This window comes from Neofelis nebulosa, chromosome 1, assembly GCF_028018385.1.
Source record: "Neofelis nebulosa isolate mNeoNeb1 chromosome 1, mNeoNeb1.pri, whole genome shotgun sequence".
Classification (NCBI taxonomy): domain Eukaryota; kingdom Metazoa; phylum Chordata; class Mammalia; order Carnivora; family Felidae; genus Neofelis; species Neofelis nebulosa.
Genome location: NC_080782.1, coordinates 7,587,067 through 7,606,641, shown reverse-complemented (window position 1 = coordinate 7,606,641; position 19,575 = coordinate 7,587,067). Strand labels below are relative to the sequence as shown.

The 19,575-nt window shown below is 45.8% G+C and overlaps 1 protein-coding gene and 1 long non-coding RNA gene across 2 annotated transcripts; one reads left to right on the top strand and one right to left on the bottom strand.

Moving 5' to 3' along the window:
• The first annotated feature begins 4,100 nt into the window (after positions 1 to 4,100).
• On the top strand, positions 4,101 to 4,997 carry TAS2R1 (taste 2 receptor member 1). Its single transcript, XM_058723518.1, has one exon. It carries the CDS (start codon positions 4,101 to 4,103, stop codon positions 4,995 to 4,997), a length of 897 nt encoding a protein of 298 aa, XP_058579501.1.
• A 3,040-nt stretch (positions 4,998 to 8,037) lies between these two features.
• On the bottom strand, positions 8,038 to 19,385 carry LOC131503806 (uncharacterized). The gene is made up of 3 exons (XR_009257620.1): positions 19,283 to 19,385; positions 9,937 to 10,002; positions 8,038 to 8,941 (listed from the first exon to the last, which is right to left on the bottom strand). It is a non-coding gene; the product is annotated as an uncharacterized LOC131503806 (long non-coding RNA).
• Between the last annotated feature and the right edge of the window lie 190 nt (positions 19,386 to 19,575).

Below are 19,575 nucleotides of genomic sequence, written 5' to 3'. Positions count from 1 at the left end.
AGAGGGAGAAAGAGAGGAAGGTAGGGGAGACAACAGGGGAAGAAGAAGGGAGGGAAGAATTGGAAGTTCCACAGCTCACTTTCCAGCTGAAGACAAAATTGTGAGGACTCAAGATTATTCCAGGGACGCATGTGCAAGCGTCTCTGGCTTCCCTTTCCACATTGTAACTAACAAGGGGTTCTTGTCTGTAATGTTCGTTACATGTAGGACCTGAATTCAATGTATTATTACATCGCACCATGATTCTATTTGCTGCCATGCAAATCAATTTCAGCATACTGAGAAGAGTAAAGGAAAAGCATGGAAATATACGACCAGGATATGCAGAGGAAGGGAAAGGACAAGTAAATGGGAGTGACCTGAATATTAAACACAAATATTTTAGTCCCGGAGATCAACTGCAAATTTAAGGGGAGAGAAACAAATGAATAGATTTAAAGAATGAGTAGTCTGAAAGAGTCGGGAGCTTTCTGACCAAAATGCTGTGAATTTCAGATGCAGTAAATTCCATATCGGCTTCACAAGGACTGAGCTCTGCTCCCGGGAAGATTCAGCAAGGAGGTCTGCGCCGGTTTGCCCCGGGTCTATTTCTTTCTTATTTGAACGATCTTATTAAATATACAATAATGTTAATACATGCACATGCTCCTTAGAGCAGGAATTGTTCCCTTGGTAATGAAGTGGGAACACCCACTTGGGAAAGGTATTAAAACCATCACTCACTTTCATGATGACTCTAATCTCAGAGCAAATGTCCGTGTGCCACTGGAAGGCAGAAAGATGATCATTATAGCCTTCTACCTGGTGAAAAGCTCGCCGCTGTCAATCTAACTGCGTGTGAAAAAAAATCGCACTTTCTTTTGAGGAGCTGAGTGATTTGAATATAAATAAGCAACTCTTTCCGCCTGTCAGTTACCTCGAGAATATTTAGTGTTGTCTCTTTTAATGATTGCTCATTACAGATGAGTGCGAGTGAGCGGATTTAATCAGGGTAATACGGGGTAATCATCATGTGAATTTCTCCACATCGGGACTTGTTCCATCTGTTCCGAGCCATTTGTCCATGTAAAACTGTCACCATCTCGAGCCAGTGACTGACAGGTGAGGCCAGACGTGTACGTTTTTCATCTCAGACCCAGAAACTCTCTGACGTGTCCTTCTCACCGAAACAAACAGCTTAAAAGACGCAGAGGGGTCTGTATTTAGGACCTTTTTTTTTGTTTGTTTCGTGGATTTGTTGGGTTCCTCATTAAAATACTTAGCTCAGTCTCTCTTAACACAAGAGCATGACCAAGGCCACGGTTATCTTGACGGACGTGGTGGAATCTAGGGGGAAGGCTGGGTTACACCACCTCGGAGGGCTTCGCATCAGCACTGACAGCAGCCGCCTCCTGGGGTTGAATGGGGCATCGGCTTAGCAGCCACACAAATGCTGTGCTCCCAGGCATAGACGTCTTTTATTCTGCCTTCCCTCCGTGTAGGAAGTGCCAGTCTCGGGCGAGGTGGCAGCCCTTGTCAGCAGCCTTTGTGCGTGGTCACTGAAGACATGGGTGATGGAAATTATTTAATGAAAAAAATGTAGCTTAAGCCTCATGAGTCTTTATGTTTTACTGCATGGGATTTCCATATCAGAAGACCTACAAGAACCGAAGCTCTCTGTTGAAGGATTGCCTCTAGCCCCCAAGCTGGTTCTAACAAAAATTGTAAGAGAACATTTGAGGACCGAATATCCCCTCAAGAAGCTTCAATCCACCAGACAAGCAGCAGCCAATAAACACAATTAGACAGAGTTGTTCCCTTTAAGTCTTTGGTGGACCGTGCATCACCTCAGCTACACCTGCTAGTTTGCGGTCAGTGCTGGAAGACTGGACCATTGTTTTAGACTCAGAATCAACTTTTGTGCACCCTTTCCCTTGTGTCACCATGACTGTTTTGCAATATTGAGGTGCCCAAACCATGCTGAAGGGCTCAGTACGTAAACGTCGCCACCACATTGGGGCAACAGGGAAGAGTTAGACGGGGGTCCTATGACCCGATGGCTCTAGGAACCGGCAGAAAACAGAAACTCTCGAGACGACTTTACAGCATTTAGTTCTCTTTTCCTTTGTTATGAAAAGCCTTATATAACCGACTCCGGTTCTGCGTCGCAAAAGTACCATGCACCAAATATCAAAGGGATGCGTGGGGTAGGGGGTGAGGAGAAAGCCCAGATATGCCCTCAAAGAGCCGAGTCTCACAGGCCACGAAGTGACAGGGCGGAAGCACGGAGGTTTGACTGAGAACCAGGGAAATAGGGGTTGCTGCTTTTTTGAGAGTTTTTGGCTTCATCGTTTCATAGCTGGAGGCCCTTCTGTTTTTGCTTTTCCAGCCGTCAGAACGGACAAACAGAAAGTGTTTTTTACGTACATTTTTCTTCCCACCTGATGGAGAGGAACAAGATTCATCTTGTTTGTCACGCTTGAATCCGGATCCATTTTCATAGAATCCACTCAGGCTCTGGCTCCCTCGATGCCCCCTTTGATGATGTTCCTGTTTGTTTCCTTTATCTCACTGAAGCCGTGACAAGAACAGAGAAGAGTCCTACACTGCACAGACATTGCATATTCAGGGAAGAATGATAAAGTAACCAGGAGATTTATCCCCACCACTAATGTTTTCTACCAGCAAGATTCATGCTAAATATCCTTTACGGCACCTTTGGACAAAGGGAAATGTATCCACAAAGACATGCCTCATTAGGACGCCTGCTGGGAACTGTATGGTCAAGTGCTGAGTCGGAAAAGCTTCAATAAATTGTTCCCCACTTTATGCTCCGGTACGGAATTGCTGAATTATCCAAACACATAACTTTGTTGTAGATCACACCGTCCACGGGATGGGCTCTGCCCTCAGTCTCTGAACGTCTTAAGGATGAAAACCGTGTCCCATTCCCTTTCGTCCCCTCGATATCTAGGACCGTGGCGTTCCGCTGGAAAATGTCTTGCCACCCAGGGAGCATTTGGCAATGTCTGGAAATGCCGCTGGTTGCCTAGAGAGTGGGGTGTGCTACTGGCATTGGCTGGCAGACGAATCTTACAGCACATGGGCTATGCCCCTCACCAACAAAGAACTATCCAACCCGCAATGTCAATAGCGTGGAGATTGAGAGAACCTGCCTTAGTGTAACACCTGGTACGGGAGGCATGTTAATAAATGCTGATTTAATTTCTCCAAAAATAGTCTGTTCGACAATTAGAACAGCAAACTGAATCGGGTACTCTCTTCCTAAATGACTTTTCCCCTGGAACAACCAGATCATGTCATAAAAACCTCATAGTTTTGGATAAAAAACAAAACAAAACAGGGAAAAGGTTTCAAACCCTATGTTATCCTGCAGATGGGTACGGGTATGAATGGTTCTAAGTGATTCTCTCAGTGGTACATTGCCTTCCTTTAGGCTTTTGACTGATTGTACACACATACGGGTAAGTCTAATTCCTTTGTCTCTATGTTTTTTGACGCTTTCTGTTTATCCCATATATTATATAACTGCTTTACATTTTCAGTGGTCCTGAATCATTGAGCCATTGCATATTGGATAACTACTACTCAGGAGTCCTATGTGCTGACCACTCTGCATCATTATAGCAGAAGTGATCATCTCAGAGTCATGTCTTTTTAAAGAAAGCCCCGCTAACACGAAGCAGAATTACACCTGCAGGCACAATTCAATATTCATGGTGGAGGTGAAGGATTGAGGAGTTTCCACTGATTATGTGGTACGGGAGCCCTTCTCCCAGCCCTGAAGGTGTCTGATTCCACTATTTGCTTGTGACGACGTCCGAAGCTAAGTAGATCTGGAAAATGCAAAAGCTATCGCCAAGAAGCAAATTATTGCTGGCGTATCTCTTTCTTATTTGACTGGCTCGGAACCAAATTGAGAAAACGGTGATATAAGCAAACGTATGCCACCTTCCTGTCCCATTGCCTTTTTTGTCAGTCATGTTCCCCAAAGGGTTTCTAGTCTAGTTGAAGAAAAATAGAAAACTAGAATAATCTACACTGTCCGAAAATCTATAAATACATCAGTTTTTAAAGTAACCGATTTTTTTCTTCTCAGAATGCTAGACTTTTACCTCATTATCCATTTTCTTCTTCCAGTGATACAATGTCTCATCGGAGTTTTAGCAAATGGCATCATTGTGATTGTGAATGGCATTGAGTTGATCAAGCAGAGAAAGATGATTCCGTTGGATCTCCTTCTTTCCTGCCTGGCGATTTCCAGGATTTGTCTGCAGTCATTTATCTTCTACATTAATCTGGTTACTCTCTCCTTGATCGACTTCCTTCCACTTGTTAAGAATTTTGCGGTATTCATGTTTGTAAATGAAATGGGACTTTGGCTGGCCACATGGCTCGGCGTTTTCTACTGCGCCAAGATCTCCCCCATCGCTCACCCACTCTTCTTCTGGTTGAAGATGAGGATATCCAAGTTGGTGCCATGGCTGATCATCGGGTCTCTGCTTTTTGCCTCCGTCCCTTTGGTTTTCTACAGCAAGCATACGTGGGTTCTTTCCCAAGAAGTCTTGTTGAGACTTTTCTCCCCAAATGCAACAACTCAACTCAGAGAAACATCTGATTTACAGATTGTCTTTCTTGCTAGGTTTTCACCGCCGTTCGTTATCTTCCTCATTTCTACTCTGCTCCTGGTGTTTTCTCTGGGGAGACATACCTGGCAGATGAGAAACACAGCGACGGGCACCAGGGACAGTAGCACAGGTGTCCATGTGAGTGCGCTTCTGTCCATTCTGTCCTTCTTGGTCCTCTATCTCTCCCACTACATGACGGCTGCTTTGCTCTCTTCTCACATTTTTGAGCTCAGAAGCTTCATGTTTCTGTTCTGTATCTTGGTGTTTGGGTCCTACCCTTCGGGACACTCTATTATCTTAATTTCGGGAAATCCTAAACTGAAACAAAATGCGAAGAAGTTCCTCCTCCATGGGCAGTGCTGCCAGTGAGAGAGAACTTTGGTCCATCCGAAGAACTGGCAGTTCCACGAGCTGACGATGCCTGCCATACCTTCTTGAGTCAAACAAAGCAGTCTGCTCACAATTACACAAAGCTTGGACTGTTTGTCTAACCTGAGGCACTTTTATGGCTTTGCCCCTTTTTCAAAGGGTTATATTGATTTTCAGAGCCCAACGCACACTGGTGGATCGCATCAATGTCAATACCCTCATTGTGATACTGTACTATCAGGGTGCAAGATGTTACCTGATTGGGAAAGACTGGGTAAGTGGTAAGGGGATCGATCTGTATTATTTCTCACAGCTGCACGTGAATCAGCGATTTTCTCAAAAAGTTTAGACAAAAAGAAAAGGACGTTTGAACTCGTGATGTCAGAAGGGTGTGTGAATGCCGTGGGGTCCCCGTGCGCCCGATGCCTCATCTAGATGATGGATCTTGAAAGGACTGGTTGCTCCTTTTGGGTCTAACTTGCAGATTATTTTTGCTCTGTTTGTTAGAGTCGTCCGATCTGAGAGAGAGCTGAGGACAGGCTGGCCTTCTCTGTCCTGGTAAGCTTGCTCACCGATGCCACACTGCTGAGATGCTACACGCCATGTTGACATGTCCCATCAACTGGCCAAAAGAGCAGGCAGATGGAGGAGGAAAGAGGAACCCGGGCCTGAATTTTCCGTTTCCCCTAACTAACTGGGCCCACAGACCAGAAAATAGTTTACAAAGCTGTTTCATCTTGCATTTGTGCGCTCGGCTTTGGGACCTTTTCAACCGATGGTACCAAATTAGAACTCCTACCACATCGCATGTCTTCCCAATGAAGCAACACCAGTAGGTGGGTGGACTGGGGGCTTCTCCGTCCGCCTCACGTCACAGATGCATTTGCTATGTGACTGATGGTTTTTAGATGCTCAGATATACAGGTATTTCTAAAACAGCTTCGGAACCCTTTTGCTTCCTGTGAAATGAAAGACGTTCCCCAGTTTGGCTAGAGCTTGTGGCTCATGTGTGATGATGGAAAGCCTGTTGAGGTTTGGGTTGGCCAATTGCCAGGAATGGAGATTCAGAGGATGGTTTCCTCGCCCAAGACATGCACGCTTGGTTGTACTAAAATAACAGAAGTCTTTGCTTCGGAAGAGTGCAGGAAAGTATTTATCTTCTTGGGTGTGGGAACTTGGGTATGCATCTCAGACTTCCCCCCACCAAGGAGCAAATTAACAGTCTCCATCTTCCTGCTATTTTATTTTCCTTCGTCCCAGTAGGTGGGAAGGTTTATAACTAATCGTGCACCCAGGCATCCAGCTCGGGGAACAGCAGTTGTGTCCTGTAGGTGATGATTTCTCCCGCTTTGAGGAGGGACAGTGAAGAGTTACTTTTATTTTCTGTGCATCTCAAGTGCGGATGCCGGCTCTTTGAATCACGGTGTGTATACCGGCAGGTGGATAGAGAGAGAGTGGGGGCGGTTTCAAACACTCAGGGAGAAATATGTAAATATACAAACTCTCTTGTGATTTTTTTTTTCCTCTGATGCCAAATCCTGATTCCATTACATGCAACTTCTGCTTTCAGAAGGCTAGTAAATGAGGTGAATATTAAGGTCAGACTGTTTGGATACTTAAACATTACCAAGGAGTTCTAGAAAAGAGGATGCATACTCTTTTCTGTAGAAACGTTTTTGCAATCTATTCTCCTAGAACTATTTCTTCCAGAAACGTCACCTGGCTATCTCGTTGATGGATATTGTGTAGAACGCTAACTGCTCCATTGTAGAAGCAAAACAGACTCAGCCTTTGATCCCTCTGTAGCAGCCCTTGGCTGGAACCTTTAGCCTGGACAAATTGTTTCTGTCCTGGCATCTAGCTTGGGTAGCATGGGGTTAGCCTCTGTATAGGTACCGACTCTTCCTCTACCCTACCCCTGCATCTATAGGCATGGACTGGCCATTGTGGCCCCTGGGAGCCTTGGCTGGGGGTCACATGCCCATGGGTCAGGCCAGAAGGCTGTTAACTACAGGGCACAGTGCTATGTGCCCTTCATCCCCTGCCCGTGGTCCCCCACCCCTCCCCGCCGGAGTAGATCCAGTGGCCCTGCTCAGTCAAGAGCAAAGGAGGATCGGCTACCAGGCAGGCTCTTACTGAAAAGGGAGCCAGCATAGTACCTCATCCCATTTCAGATAGGGGTTCGGTAAGCGGCCCCAAACCAGAATGCCAGGATTGCCCCCTCGTGTCCCACTCCCCATGCTGACACTGACTCCTTTGGTCAAGGATTCTCTGTGGTTTCCAGTGACTAAACATGGTAACTGACTGAAAAGGTGCTGATATACTTTTTGTAAGTATAGATACCGTAACAATTTGAATATTGAAACACAGGGGCGCCTGGGTGGCTCAGTTGCCTGAGTGTCCCATTCTTGATTTTGGCTTAGGCCATGATCTCAGGGTCATGGGATTGAGCCCCACATCAAGTTCCTCATTGAGTATGGAGCCTGCTTAAGATTCTGTCTTGCTCTCTGCCCCTCTCCCCTGCTCATGCCTTCTCTCTTTGAAATAAAAAAAAAATTAAAATAAATGCAACAATTTAAAAAGTCTCACAAATTACTAATGCCTTTTTTTTAATGTTTATTTATTTGGGGGAGAGAGAGAGACAGAGCACAAGGAGGGGAGAAGCAGAGAGAGAGGGAGACAGAGAATCCAAAGCAGGCTCCAGGCTGAGCTGTCAGCACAGAGCCCAACGCAAGGCTCAAGCCCATGAACTTCGAGGTTATGACCTGAGCCGAAGTCAGATGCGCAACTGAATGAGTCACCCAAATACCCCACAAATGCCTTTCGAATTCTCAGTCACTCATTCAAATATAATAACTGTTGAAGACAGAATAATCTGGACCTGGGAGTGCTAGGAGCACATTAGCATTTAATGTCTACCCGTCTTCAAACTGATGACCACCCATTCCAGACAGATCTTTTAAAAAAAATTTTTTTAATGTTTATTTATTTTTGAGAGAGAGAGAGAGAGAGAGAGAGAGAGAGAGAGAGAGAGAAGCATCAGCAGGGGAGGGGCAGAGAGAGAGGGAGACACAGAATCTGAAGTAGGCTCCAGGCCTCTGAGCTGTCAGCACAGAGCCCGATGCGGGGCTCAAACTCACAAACTGCCAGATTGTGATCTGAGCCACAGTCAGATGCTCAACTGACTGAGCCACCCAGGAGCCCCATGCAAATAGACCTTAACACCCTGTTGGATGCTTAGGTATTAGTCATACTCATCAGACTATGAATATTCAAATCTTAGGCTTTAGAAATATGGTTACACCAACTTTTGTCCATATAGACCGACATCTCTTCGGGTAACAAGAGGGACAGGTAGTCAGAAATATCCAAAAGAGAAAGAAACCAGGCAGATCATCCAAATCGACTTTGGCAATCCATGGGATAACAGATGTTACAGACAGATGGCACCCATAGTGGAGAAAACTCCAAACAACAGGGACAGGGAGACCCACATGTTTTAAAAAGTGTCTTACTAGGGTATGAGATTGGAAATCAGATTAGAGATTGTATTAACACAAACTTAGTTTCAATGGTATATTCTTTTTTTAAAACAAATATTATTTTGCCACTCAATCATTGCAGATTCAACTGAAACCTTTATGCCAGGGGAGAGGGTAGGTTCTGGAAAAATCGGCCTCAATGGACTGACAACATTAGGCTTTGGGAGAGAGTCAACATAAATTCAGTTACCTTGTGGACATTTATTTCATTAACTTTCTATATAAAGCCAGCATCACCCTCTGTTCCTTGATACACGAAAGTACCTAATATATGGCTCCATAGCTTCATGGGACTCAATACCGGTTGTTTTTAAGATGTGACGTAAACATTTGGCTTCAGAGCTGTGACATCTGGATCCACTTCATCATTCTGGCTGCGGCTCAGGAGTTGGTGATTGTTTCCTGTGATTTAAAACATATTCAAACCAATGAAGTGTGGGTTTCCTTTTTTCTTTTTGGTGTTTTATTGGTTTTTAGTTTATTTCATTTTATTTTTTAAATGTTTATTTATTATTAAGAGACAGAGAGAGACAGAGCATGAGCAGGGGAGGGGCAGAGAGAGGAGGAGACACAGAATCCGAAGGAGGCTCCAGGCTCTGAGCTGTCAGGACAGAGCCCGATGCGGGGCTCAAACTCACCAACTGCAAGATCATGACCTGAGCCGAAGTCGGACGCTTAACCGACTGAGCCACCCAGGCGCCCCTATTAGTTTTTATTTTAAACAGTTTTCCACAAGATCATCAGCATAAATAATATTAAATAAAATATCGACTTAAATGTCTGAAAATATGTCCGTCTTTAAAATGAGCGCTGAGAATTCGTTTTGTTTAAAACTCAGCATTGTTAAGGAAAAAGATACATTGTGACTCTCTATTTTTGAGGTGAAAATGCATGGTCCTAGGTGAATTCTTCAGCTTCTTGTAACTAAACTCTCTTCTTCTAGATTTGTGTAAGTAATGCAAGTCCATGCTGATGTATGACTGGGTAGAAATTGAATTTGGGAATATGTGAGGTCCTGTAGCTAAATTGGGCTCAGCGCTCGGTGAGCGTGGTCTGAATGACCTAAATTCCAGAACCACTGGGGAAGCCAGATTCTTCTGAAAACAGGCAGGTGGAAAAGGATTTGGAAAATAAATAAGTGGCTAACAGTGGGATAGGATATTATATTACTAAATGTATGGGTTGCCCTCTGGCTGTAAACCCACTCATTTAGAAAGCAGATGTTGTGCTTGTAAGTATAAATTAATGTTTTATTTTTCATTTAAGACCTAGGCAATTGGCTTCCAGATAACACTGACCACATACGGTCAGGAAGCTCAGTTTCATGATAAAATTCTCCAGCACATTCCCCACTGCTTTCTGCTCTCATACTTGGAATTCTTGAAATACAGACTTACGCTTTTGATCACGGAAGCATGATGTTCTTAATGGCACTGGTTGATGATAGATCCAGAAAACAGGCTCTATGGAAGGAGAGAAGAAACCTTGAGCACAATATTTTAGATTGGGAGCCTAAGTGGATTTGTATAATACCATTGAAAGATAGGGAATTAGTCCATGCACAAGGCAAACCATTGCATTTCAAGACTGACAAGCTGGCTTCCTCTGTTCTCGCTAAAACTGCACCTGCTATTCTGGTCGTTTAAGTAACTTCTGTGCGATGCAGTAGGCACAGTAATGAGCTGATCCTCTGTTCCTTGATCTGTGAAATAGGGATATTAAGAATGGAGAGCACATACTGAACCAAGTTCCGGGTTCATAACTGTGAGCTCTAACGATGTAACTCCCAAGCAACAGGGACCGAGATCCATTCTATCCCAAGGAATCTCCAGCAGCACCTTGGAACAGAAGGGGAGTGCACTGGGAAGGAACCTGTTGAACAACAGAGGGTCATAGCTAAAATCCAGTCTTGAAAAACCTGAACATCATGTTTCCCCCTCTTAGAAGTGGGGGTGAGAATAATTCCAAACTTGAGCAGAGGAGTCAGTGAGGCAGTGGAATCAATGCCTTGTTGCTGCTGGTGTTTTCAGTTGTTAAGCCGTATCCAAGGGCTGAAATGGGACCATTTTTGACCCACAGAAATGGCAGTTTTACGTTTCATGCTAGTCATCGATCACACAATCAGTCGCAGGGTTTGGAGGGAGTGTCTTCTCACGTACGATCCGTGATGGCCGCCCGCTTGCAGCAGCCCTGTTGCCACGAGTCTGTGCACCGTGGTTCTTCTGAAGCTCTGCCGTATCCACCCCCATGGCCGAGTGGCCACACCCATAGAAAGAGGGGGAGACAGGAGATGCCCTCAGAGAGGCAGGCGGCAACTATCTGGGAATAAAAGCAATTCTACCAAACGGGCAGGTCAAGTGGGGACTCCACTGTGCAAAACAGTTGGGTGGTTCCCCAGAAAGATAAACATGGAATTTTCATATGGCCCAACAATTCCATTCCTAGGAATATCCCCAAGAGATTGAACACAGAGGCTTAAGCGGACACCTGTATAGCAATATTCATAGCGGCATTACTCACAATAGCTAAAGAGTAGAAATAACCCAAGTGTCAATTAGCAGATGAACCGGTAAACGAGGGGCACCTGGGCGGCTCAGGCTCTCCAAACAACTGACTCCTCAGTTCGGCTCAGGTCATGATCTCATCGTTCATGAAATCGAGCCCTGAGTCAGTCTCTGCACTGACAGTGCAGAGCCTGCTTGGGATTCTGTCTCTCCCTCTCTCTCTGCTCTTCCCTTGCTTGTGTGAGCTCTCTCTCTCTCCCAATGTAAATAAATAAACTTTAAAAGAAGAAATAAACAGGTAAACGAAATGTGGTTTATGAAAATATCCCTACAACACAGTGTTGTTCAGACATGAAAGGGAATGGAGTTCTGATACATGCTTCAAAATGGGTGAACCCTGAAAACACTGTAAGGGAAAGATGACCGACACAAAAGGGTCAATACTACGTGAGTCCGATTAGATGAGGCAGCAGAGAAGGCAAAATTTATAGAGATGGAAAGTGGAACAGAGGATGCCTGGGCTGGGGAGCTCATGGGTACAGAATCTCTGTTTGGGATGATTAAAAAGTTCTAGAAATAGCAGTGATGGTTAGGCAACACTGGGAACGTACTCAGTCCCACTGAATTGTACGCTTAAAATGGTTTGAATGGTAAATGTTATGTATATTACCACGATTTTAAAAATCTATCATAAAAGGAAAGAGGCAGAGGTTGGAAGTACTACCACAGTTATGTTCTGGTGCCATCCGTGGGTAAACACGGTGACAGTCTCCATTGGAAATTCACTCACTGTTAAATTCTAAATCAGCCTTCCTTATTAGAATCAGCTTGCGTTCGGGCTAATAGACAAACATTATGAATCTAGATACCTTTAGAATCTAAATCATTGCCATTCAAATTTACAGGCCATTGAATGTAACACTATGCAGTGGAATTCTAAGGTCGAACACAAATAAACCTCAAAAGTAGATTTCACTTTCTTCTTCCTCCCTCTTTTTCTTTTTCTTTCTTTTCTTTCTCTTTCTTTCTTTCTCTCTTTCTTTCTTTTCCTTCCTTCCTTTCCTTTCTTTCTATTTTTCTTTCTTTCTTTCTTCTTTCTTTCTTTCTTTTCCTTCCTTCCTTCTTCCTTCCTTCCTTTCCTTTCTTTCTATTCTTTCTTTCTTTCCTTTCTTTCTTTCTCTTTCTTTCTTTCTTTCTTTTCCTTCCTTCCTTCCTTCCTTCCTTCCTTCCTTCCTTCCTTCCTTCCTTCCTTTCCTTTCCTTTCCTTTCCAGTTTTCTTTCTTTCTTTCTTAAAGGGCAGAGGGTGCTTGGGGAAAATTGTCAGAGACTAGAAATTCTAACCCCTCAGGGCATCAAAGTTGTGCTTGATTGCCTGTAGTTGAGAATTTTGAACACCGATTCAATCACTGGTGGCTAATTCAGAGGGAACAAGCTGATTACGACTGGTATGCTTCCAGAATGTTAAAAAATAAAAATGCCTTCCTGGATGGGACCAGTGTCTGTGCAGGTGAGCCCCTTCCAGGAGCATGCTGTGGGGGACAGCCATCCCCTCTGCCCCCAAGTAGGAATGTGACCAGAGTTTAGTTCGGCTAGCTCAGCTGGGCAATTTCACCTGAAAACATACTACCCCGGTTTTTCTGTGCTCTGTGTTTTGTTTTACAAAACACCCCTGCAAATCACAGGGGTCACACCCAGATCTCCTGGATGTGCCCTCAGGTGCTCTTATCTGGTGCAGGCTGAGTGCCAGGCCCCACAAAGAGTTCCCAGCGGGATCCCAAGGATGAATAGCAACATGTCTCCCTGTTTTTCCAGGAACAGAATGAATGGACCTCTTGTGAAATCACTCTCCAAGCGAGTTCTCTTTGGGGTTTTAAATCATATCTAAGAGAGCAAAAATTTAAAAAAAAAAAAAAAAAAAAAAAAGCAGAACAGTGCAGACAAGCCAGCAAGGATTTTAGGGGGAAGGATCCTCAGGCCCATGGGGCTAAGCCTTCCAAAGACCTAGAGTGTGAGCTACAGAGAAACCCAGTGATTCTTTTGCTGGGCTGCAGGAATGGGGATTTTTATATTTCTAGTTGGATTTCTTGCTTATTGCAAAAAAAAAAAATGTAGTATCGAATAACAAATAAGGAAGAAGAAAGTCATCCAAAACTTAGCCTCTTAATAAATCAGCAATTTTGACTTGCCCATGTTCCCATTCAAATGTTGTGAATAAAAATATTTAATTTTATATCATTATAATCATGGCAAAGAGATATTTTAATACATTTCATTTCCCTTAAGATGTTAAGCATTTTCTTGTTATTCTGTAGTTATCATTTTAATAACTGTTGAGCTGATATATAGCACAGGGCCCAGAAATAAAGGCATTTGGTAAATATTTGTCTAAAAGATGAATTAATATACTTTACTTCTCTATGCCTTTATTTGGGGAAGCATTGAATGTGATTTCATTTCTACTATTATAAATAATGTTTAATAGGTATCTTTGTGATTCTTGTCTATCCTACTTTTTGCATAATTTCATAGGGAAAGTTCTCAGAAGTAGGAGTCCTAGGTCGGCAGCTATGAAATGCATTGGCAAATTGCTTTTTAAGGAGATTGCATGGATTTGCTGCAGTTAGCAATACACAAATCTGCTGGTTTTTACATATCTTGACCAGCACTGCTATTTAAGATCTTTTTTTAATGTTTACTAATTTAATAGGTATAGAAAGACTTCAATTGGAAAAGCTCTCTCTTCCAAAATAATTATAGGGGCATCTGGGTGGCTCAGTTGGTTGAGAATCCAACTACAGCTCAGTCATGACCTTACAGTTTGTGGGTTCGAGCCCCACATGGGGCTCTGTGCTGACAGCTCAGAGCCTGGAGCCTGCTTCGGATTCTCTGTCTCCCTCTCTCTCTCTGCTCCTCCCCCACTCAGTCTTTCTCTCTCTCTCTCTCTCAAAAATAAATAGAGTTTAAACAATTAAAATAAAATAAAGTAATAATGGAGTAACTTTAGCTTTTCATCTTCATTTTATAAGCCTTTTCCTGTGACCCTGACGCAGAACCTAACCAGCTTTGAATGCTGGTCAATCAACCCCATGTCAGTGGTTAGACACCTTCCAAGGGAGCTGGTGGGGCAGCTGCTCTGTCCTGCAAAGAGGACAGGTGTCAGGCCCAGGACTCTCCTGAACCACTCTGAGCACAGAGCCTGTCGGGGCCTGCTGGCTGCGAGGTGACAGAAATGCTCCGAGGGGTGGAGCGGAGGCTGAAGCTTCAGGGCAGCCGGCAGACAAGGCTCTTAGGTGGGGCCGGCACTAGGTGGTTCTTCCAGATTATCCTCCCTGGAGCCCCGGAAGGGCTCAGGGCACCTCATGCTGAACACGGGCGGGGCTCTATGCCTCACATGTCCCAAAGGTTACTTTATTGCGTTGTCCCAGCAGTGTGAAAGGCTGCCTGATTTCCATCCTACGTTGCAAAATGTGGAAACGGGGCCCCGGGAAACGTGATTTGCCCACCGCCCCTGAGCCGTCGGGATCCAGGATCAGGAGATCGGATTCCAAAGCCCCCGCTCAGAGGACGGTCCTTGGGGTGCCGAGGCACAGGAAGACCTGGGCTTCAAAGTTTTTACTGGAATAACAGAGGGACGTCACAAATACATTCCATGATTACACCTTGTCTTCCAATAGGTTTTTTTTTTTTTTTAAGAAATTAATATTAAAATACCCATGATGATGATGATGATGCACACTGCCTGGCTGGATCCTAATATCTTGTTATTTTTTATTTTTATATTTTTTTAAATCAATAAATATTTATTTGCGAGAGAGCAAGGGAGAGCCCAGGTGGGGTTGAGTTGGAGGGAGAGAGAAGGGGGGGAGGGGCAGAGAGAGAGGGAGAGAGAACCCCAAGTGGGCGCCTCGCTGTCAGCTGATCTCACCACGGTGAAATCATGATCTGAGCTGCAAGCGAGTCAGACGTCCAACGGACTGAGACACCCAGGCGCCCTGATCCTAGTATTTTGAAAACTGGGACCCAAGGCCGGTGTTATGGGTCCCACTACAAATGAGGAAACTGAGGCTCAGAGACTGAGAGACTGGCACAGGCGCGGTCTGAAGCCAGAGCTTCTCGCTCCCTGGAACAACGGGCTGGGCGGCAACACTGACCCCTGGGGGTGCTGAGGGCTAAGTGCTCAGTGCTCGGTGCTCGGTGTGGCACAGACTCCTGGATGATGACCGAGGCGCGGCCGAGCCCACCGGCGCAAGAAGGTGGAAATGGAGGTCGGGTGCAGGGAACGTTTGCTTCGCAGACGACCAGAGATGGGAGCTGAGGAAGGAGGCGGAGAGGAGAGGAGGGAGCCACCTGTGCGCCCCTTTGCTCCAGTGGGGCAGGGAGCTGGCGCCCTCTAGCGCCCAGGAGACGCCCGGCACCCCAACCCACAGGCTGAAAAGTCCCCCCTGGAGTCGCACTGTGTGGACGGATGACAAGACCCAGGCGGGGGGCTGCTCTGCCCTCATAACAGTTGATTTTCCAGGACACCCTCCCCCCCGCCCCCCCGGCCCCCGCTGCCTCACACATTGTTTGCCTCCACCACTCGGCTTTTCTCAGGTCAGGTCAACCTTTTCGGTCTTGGATTAAACTGGGAGAAAATCTGAAAGGGGACGTGGAGGGTGCCTTCTCCTCATTGTTCTAGACCGGGTCTCTCAACACCATCCACACAAGCCGGCCCACCTGTAGGGGCAACACCTGTGCACTGTGGGACGTCTGGCAACATCTCCAGCCTGGCCCATTAGATGTCTGCAGACGCTGCCCCCTTGTCCCTGGGGACAAGGTCACCCCTGGGTGAGAACAGCTACGCTAGAGGGGCCTTCCAAGCTGCTCCGCAAGGGGAAGTGGACAGATAAGTGGGTGGATTAACAAGTTCATAGCTTAGAAGTGATCAGTGACGTGGTGCTGCTCGATTGAATAATTGAGCGTTGACTGAGTTTCTGTGAATATTACCTTCCAGATAAGACTGTGAATTGTGTCATTCGAACCGGATTGAAACTCACCCCGTTTTGGTCTTTCTTGCAGCAGAAAATAACCCCAGGACGTGTCCTCTCCGGCTTCCGGTTCCAAACCACTGTGGGTTGTCTCTAAACAGCAGCTGCGGGACCCCCAAAGTGGGGGCATCTCAGTGGTTCTGGGTGACGTGGTAAACGCTGGGGTTCGGAGCCACCGGCCAAGAAAGAATTCTTGAGACGTCTTTGGTGCAAAAAGGTGGTTTTATGAAGGCCCGGGGACAGGAGCCGTGGGCAGAAAGAGCTGCACTGGGGTCTCGACAGGCGACTGATTATATACCTTCAAGTTGGGAGGGGGTCAGGGACAGTGGAAGTCTTTAAGGTATTTTGGAAACAAGGTTTCCAGGACCTTGAGGGGCTAGCTGCTGTTAGGAAAAGGTTATTTATTACTGTGTATTTAGTAAAACTTGAGTCATGAGACCCTTGAGATGTATATTAGGGGGCCATAAGCTTGGAGTATGATTGCCAGGATATGTCTTGCGGTGGGGGGTGTAGAGATAAAGGAAGTTTCCAAAGGAATTTTTATATGTTAAAGTAGACTTAACAGGATCCTGGGGGGTTGGGATAATGTTAAGCTACGATTGCCTTTTGCCCTGAGCAAAGTGTCATCATCGAGGCAGCTGAGCTCCTAGAGGAATGTCACAGTGCCTGTTTCAAGGACTTGTCCACGGGCTGTAAGATGTAAGGAGATTTATTTTTTTTTCTTTCGCCTTTGTTTCTCACATCACTGGGTACATCCCTGCATCTGGAGGTGTTGTAGGGTTTAATAAATTGGTGGGTACAAACCTCAGTGCTGTTGGGACAAATCACAAGAGAAGGGCAATTTTCCACATGGATTAAGAAGTCTACGGATGAGGGGCACCTGGGCGGTTCAGTCGGTTTAGCATCCGACTCCTGATTTCAGCACAGGTCAGGATCCCAGGGTCATGGGGTCGAGCCCCCCGTGGGGCTCCGTGCTGAGTGTGGAGGCTGCTCTAGATTCTCTCTCTCTCTCTCTCTCTCTCTCTCTCTCTCTCTCTCTCAAATAAAATAAAATTAAAAATAAAATGTCCATGGATGAATAATCTTTTCCTTCCAGTTGCCTAAGGAGAATGCTGTTCTTAAATCTCTGACCACACTATCTGATGATCTGAGTGGTTCTAGGGGGCAGGGTCCCAATGGGGGCGACCTCAGAGCGGGAAGACTCTCAGCTCGTCTTCCAGAGTCTGTGCGTCTGCATCTAGGTTCACCAAGGGTGCCGGCAGGCTCCTGCCAAGAGTTAAGGGTGTCTCCAGCCCGGCCATCCATCATTTCTTTAGACACGTGGAGGAAGAGGTCAAGCCAGGCAGGCGGGGCTGTCGTCCGTCCCCTCCCTGAGAGGCCATCTGTGGCCACTCCAGGCCTGGGGACAGCCCCACCCCCTGAGGAGGGCGCACAGAAAAGGCGCTTAGGGACAGAGCCTTATCTGATGGGCGCCGTGGAGCTGGCCCTGCGAACAGAGCCGCCGGGTGACTGCTCTGGGGACTCGGACCCCACGAGGAGGGCGAGTGTGCCGAGGAACGTCGTCAGTGTGACCAGGAGAGCCCGCGTGTAGCGTGACGATGTCTTAAATTTTGTTTCTCCGCCCCGGAACACGACTGGGACTAAGACAGCCAGCTGGGTTAAGATGTAAATATAAGTCTTGCACCAAGAGAAGGATAAACTGCATGTTGGTGGAATTTGGGGTGGAGGGGAGGTCTCTCTGAGCAGAATGTGAAAGTAAACAGAAGGAAAAAAATCCACAGACCCGATGACATGAAAATTTACACTCTCTCTGCAGAAAACGCCTCCATGATAATCATCAGACTATTAGGAAACGATCCCGACATACATAACAGCGGAATGAAGATCAGCAGAGTCAGGACCTTGGAAAGCGACGAGAAAAAGACAGGTGCGCTCAGCGCAGGAGGCGAAAGGCGTGAAGTAGGTGACTCGAAAGAAGAATTAAAAAGCCAGAAAGTCCAGGAAAAAGTCATCACCGAAAGGCAAACGGGGACAGCAGTGACTCAAATGGAAGCTGAATCAAAATGGAAGGGTGTGGCGGCCCGCGGTGGAGAGCAAGGCGGGTGGCCGTGAGTCCAGCACGCGGCAGGGCTGTGACAGCGTTTCGGCCAACGGCTGGCGATGTGCCTAGAGATTGTCAGCGCGGAGGCTCCGACCTAAAGGTCCCAGCGCTGAGAACTCAGTGGCAGCAGATAATGAGTTCGGCGTCCCCGACGAGCCTCATTTCGTGGACATTCGGTGCTGGGTGACCAGCCGTCTCAGGGGTGGCGGGGGCTGTGGTGATACATGCCAACCACGCGACAGGGATGTTTTTTATGGAAGCAAACATGTGGAAAACCCTAAATGCGATACTCCTGCTTGCATTAAAAGCAGTTATGTTGACCTACGTGTTCGTAAGACATTAAATCCAAAACGTTGCTAGTAAGGCAATATATGTGCGATGATTTATTTATTCATGGGTCTCTTTCTGACTTTCTGCCTTACCTTGTTCAAAGCTGGGCCTTGGTCTGAATTCCCCTGGCTCCCATGGGACTCTCTCTCTCTCTCTCGTTTTTATCCCACACACATGCCACATTCACTCCTGCCCAGCTGTTCCCCGTGGGATCCAGCTCCTTCAGGCTTTTGGTTCCACCCCAAAAACAAGTTCCCTGAAGGAGACTTGAAAGCAAAAGAGGCCTATCGTGCACCCACGGCTGTTTTAAAATATGTACATCTGGTTTCTCACTCTCCTGTGCAAATCCCTCCATTGTCTTGCTTTCATATTCAGAATAAAATCCATACTTTCTCTGTAGTTTATAAGGTCCCGTGGAATGTAAGCCTTCTCTGAATTCTCTCTGAATTCTTTCCCTCTCTCTTTTCTTTGCTTCGTCTACATTGAGGGCACTGGCCTCCATGCTGTCTCTAGTTAACATGCCAAGGTTATGGCCACCCCAGGGCCTTTGCACGTGCTTCTCTTTGCCCAGAAAATGCAGTCTGGCTCTCTCCCTTGCTTATTCAGGTCTCTGCTCAAATGTCACCTCTGTGAAGAAGGCTCTTCTGATCATCCCACATAGAACAGGAACTTCCCCCATCCTTCTGTGTCCCATAATTCGGCATTATTTCCCCCCTAGCACCTCAGTCACTGTATACCATATACCATAACTTATACATTCACTCATTCATGTGTTTATTACCTTTTCCCAACAGAACAAAAGCTCCATGAGGGGGAGACTTCGGCTTGTTCTTTGCTGCCTCCATGGTTCCTGAAAGGATATCTGGTTCCTATGTATTGGGAGAAAGGAAAGAGAGGGAACAGTGGCAGAAATGAAGAAACTAGAAGATAAAAGCCAAAATCAACAGGAACAATGTGTATTGTTTGTATATTTATATATGTTTAATAATATATGTAAATACATGTAAAATAATATAAAAATACATAAATATATATTAAACATATATAAATAATATATATATTAATATATATTGT

What these genes read in the sequence shown, in the direction of transcription:
- TAS2R1 (XM_058723518.1), top strand. Translation starts at nt 4,101, where the DNA reads ATGCTAGACTTTTACCTCATTATCCATTTTCTTCTTCCAGTGATACAA.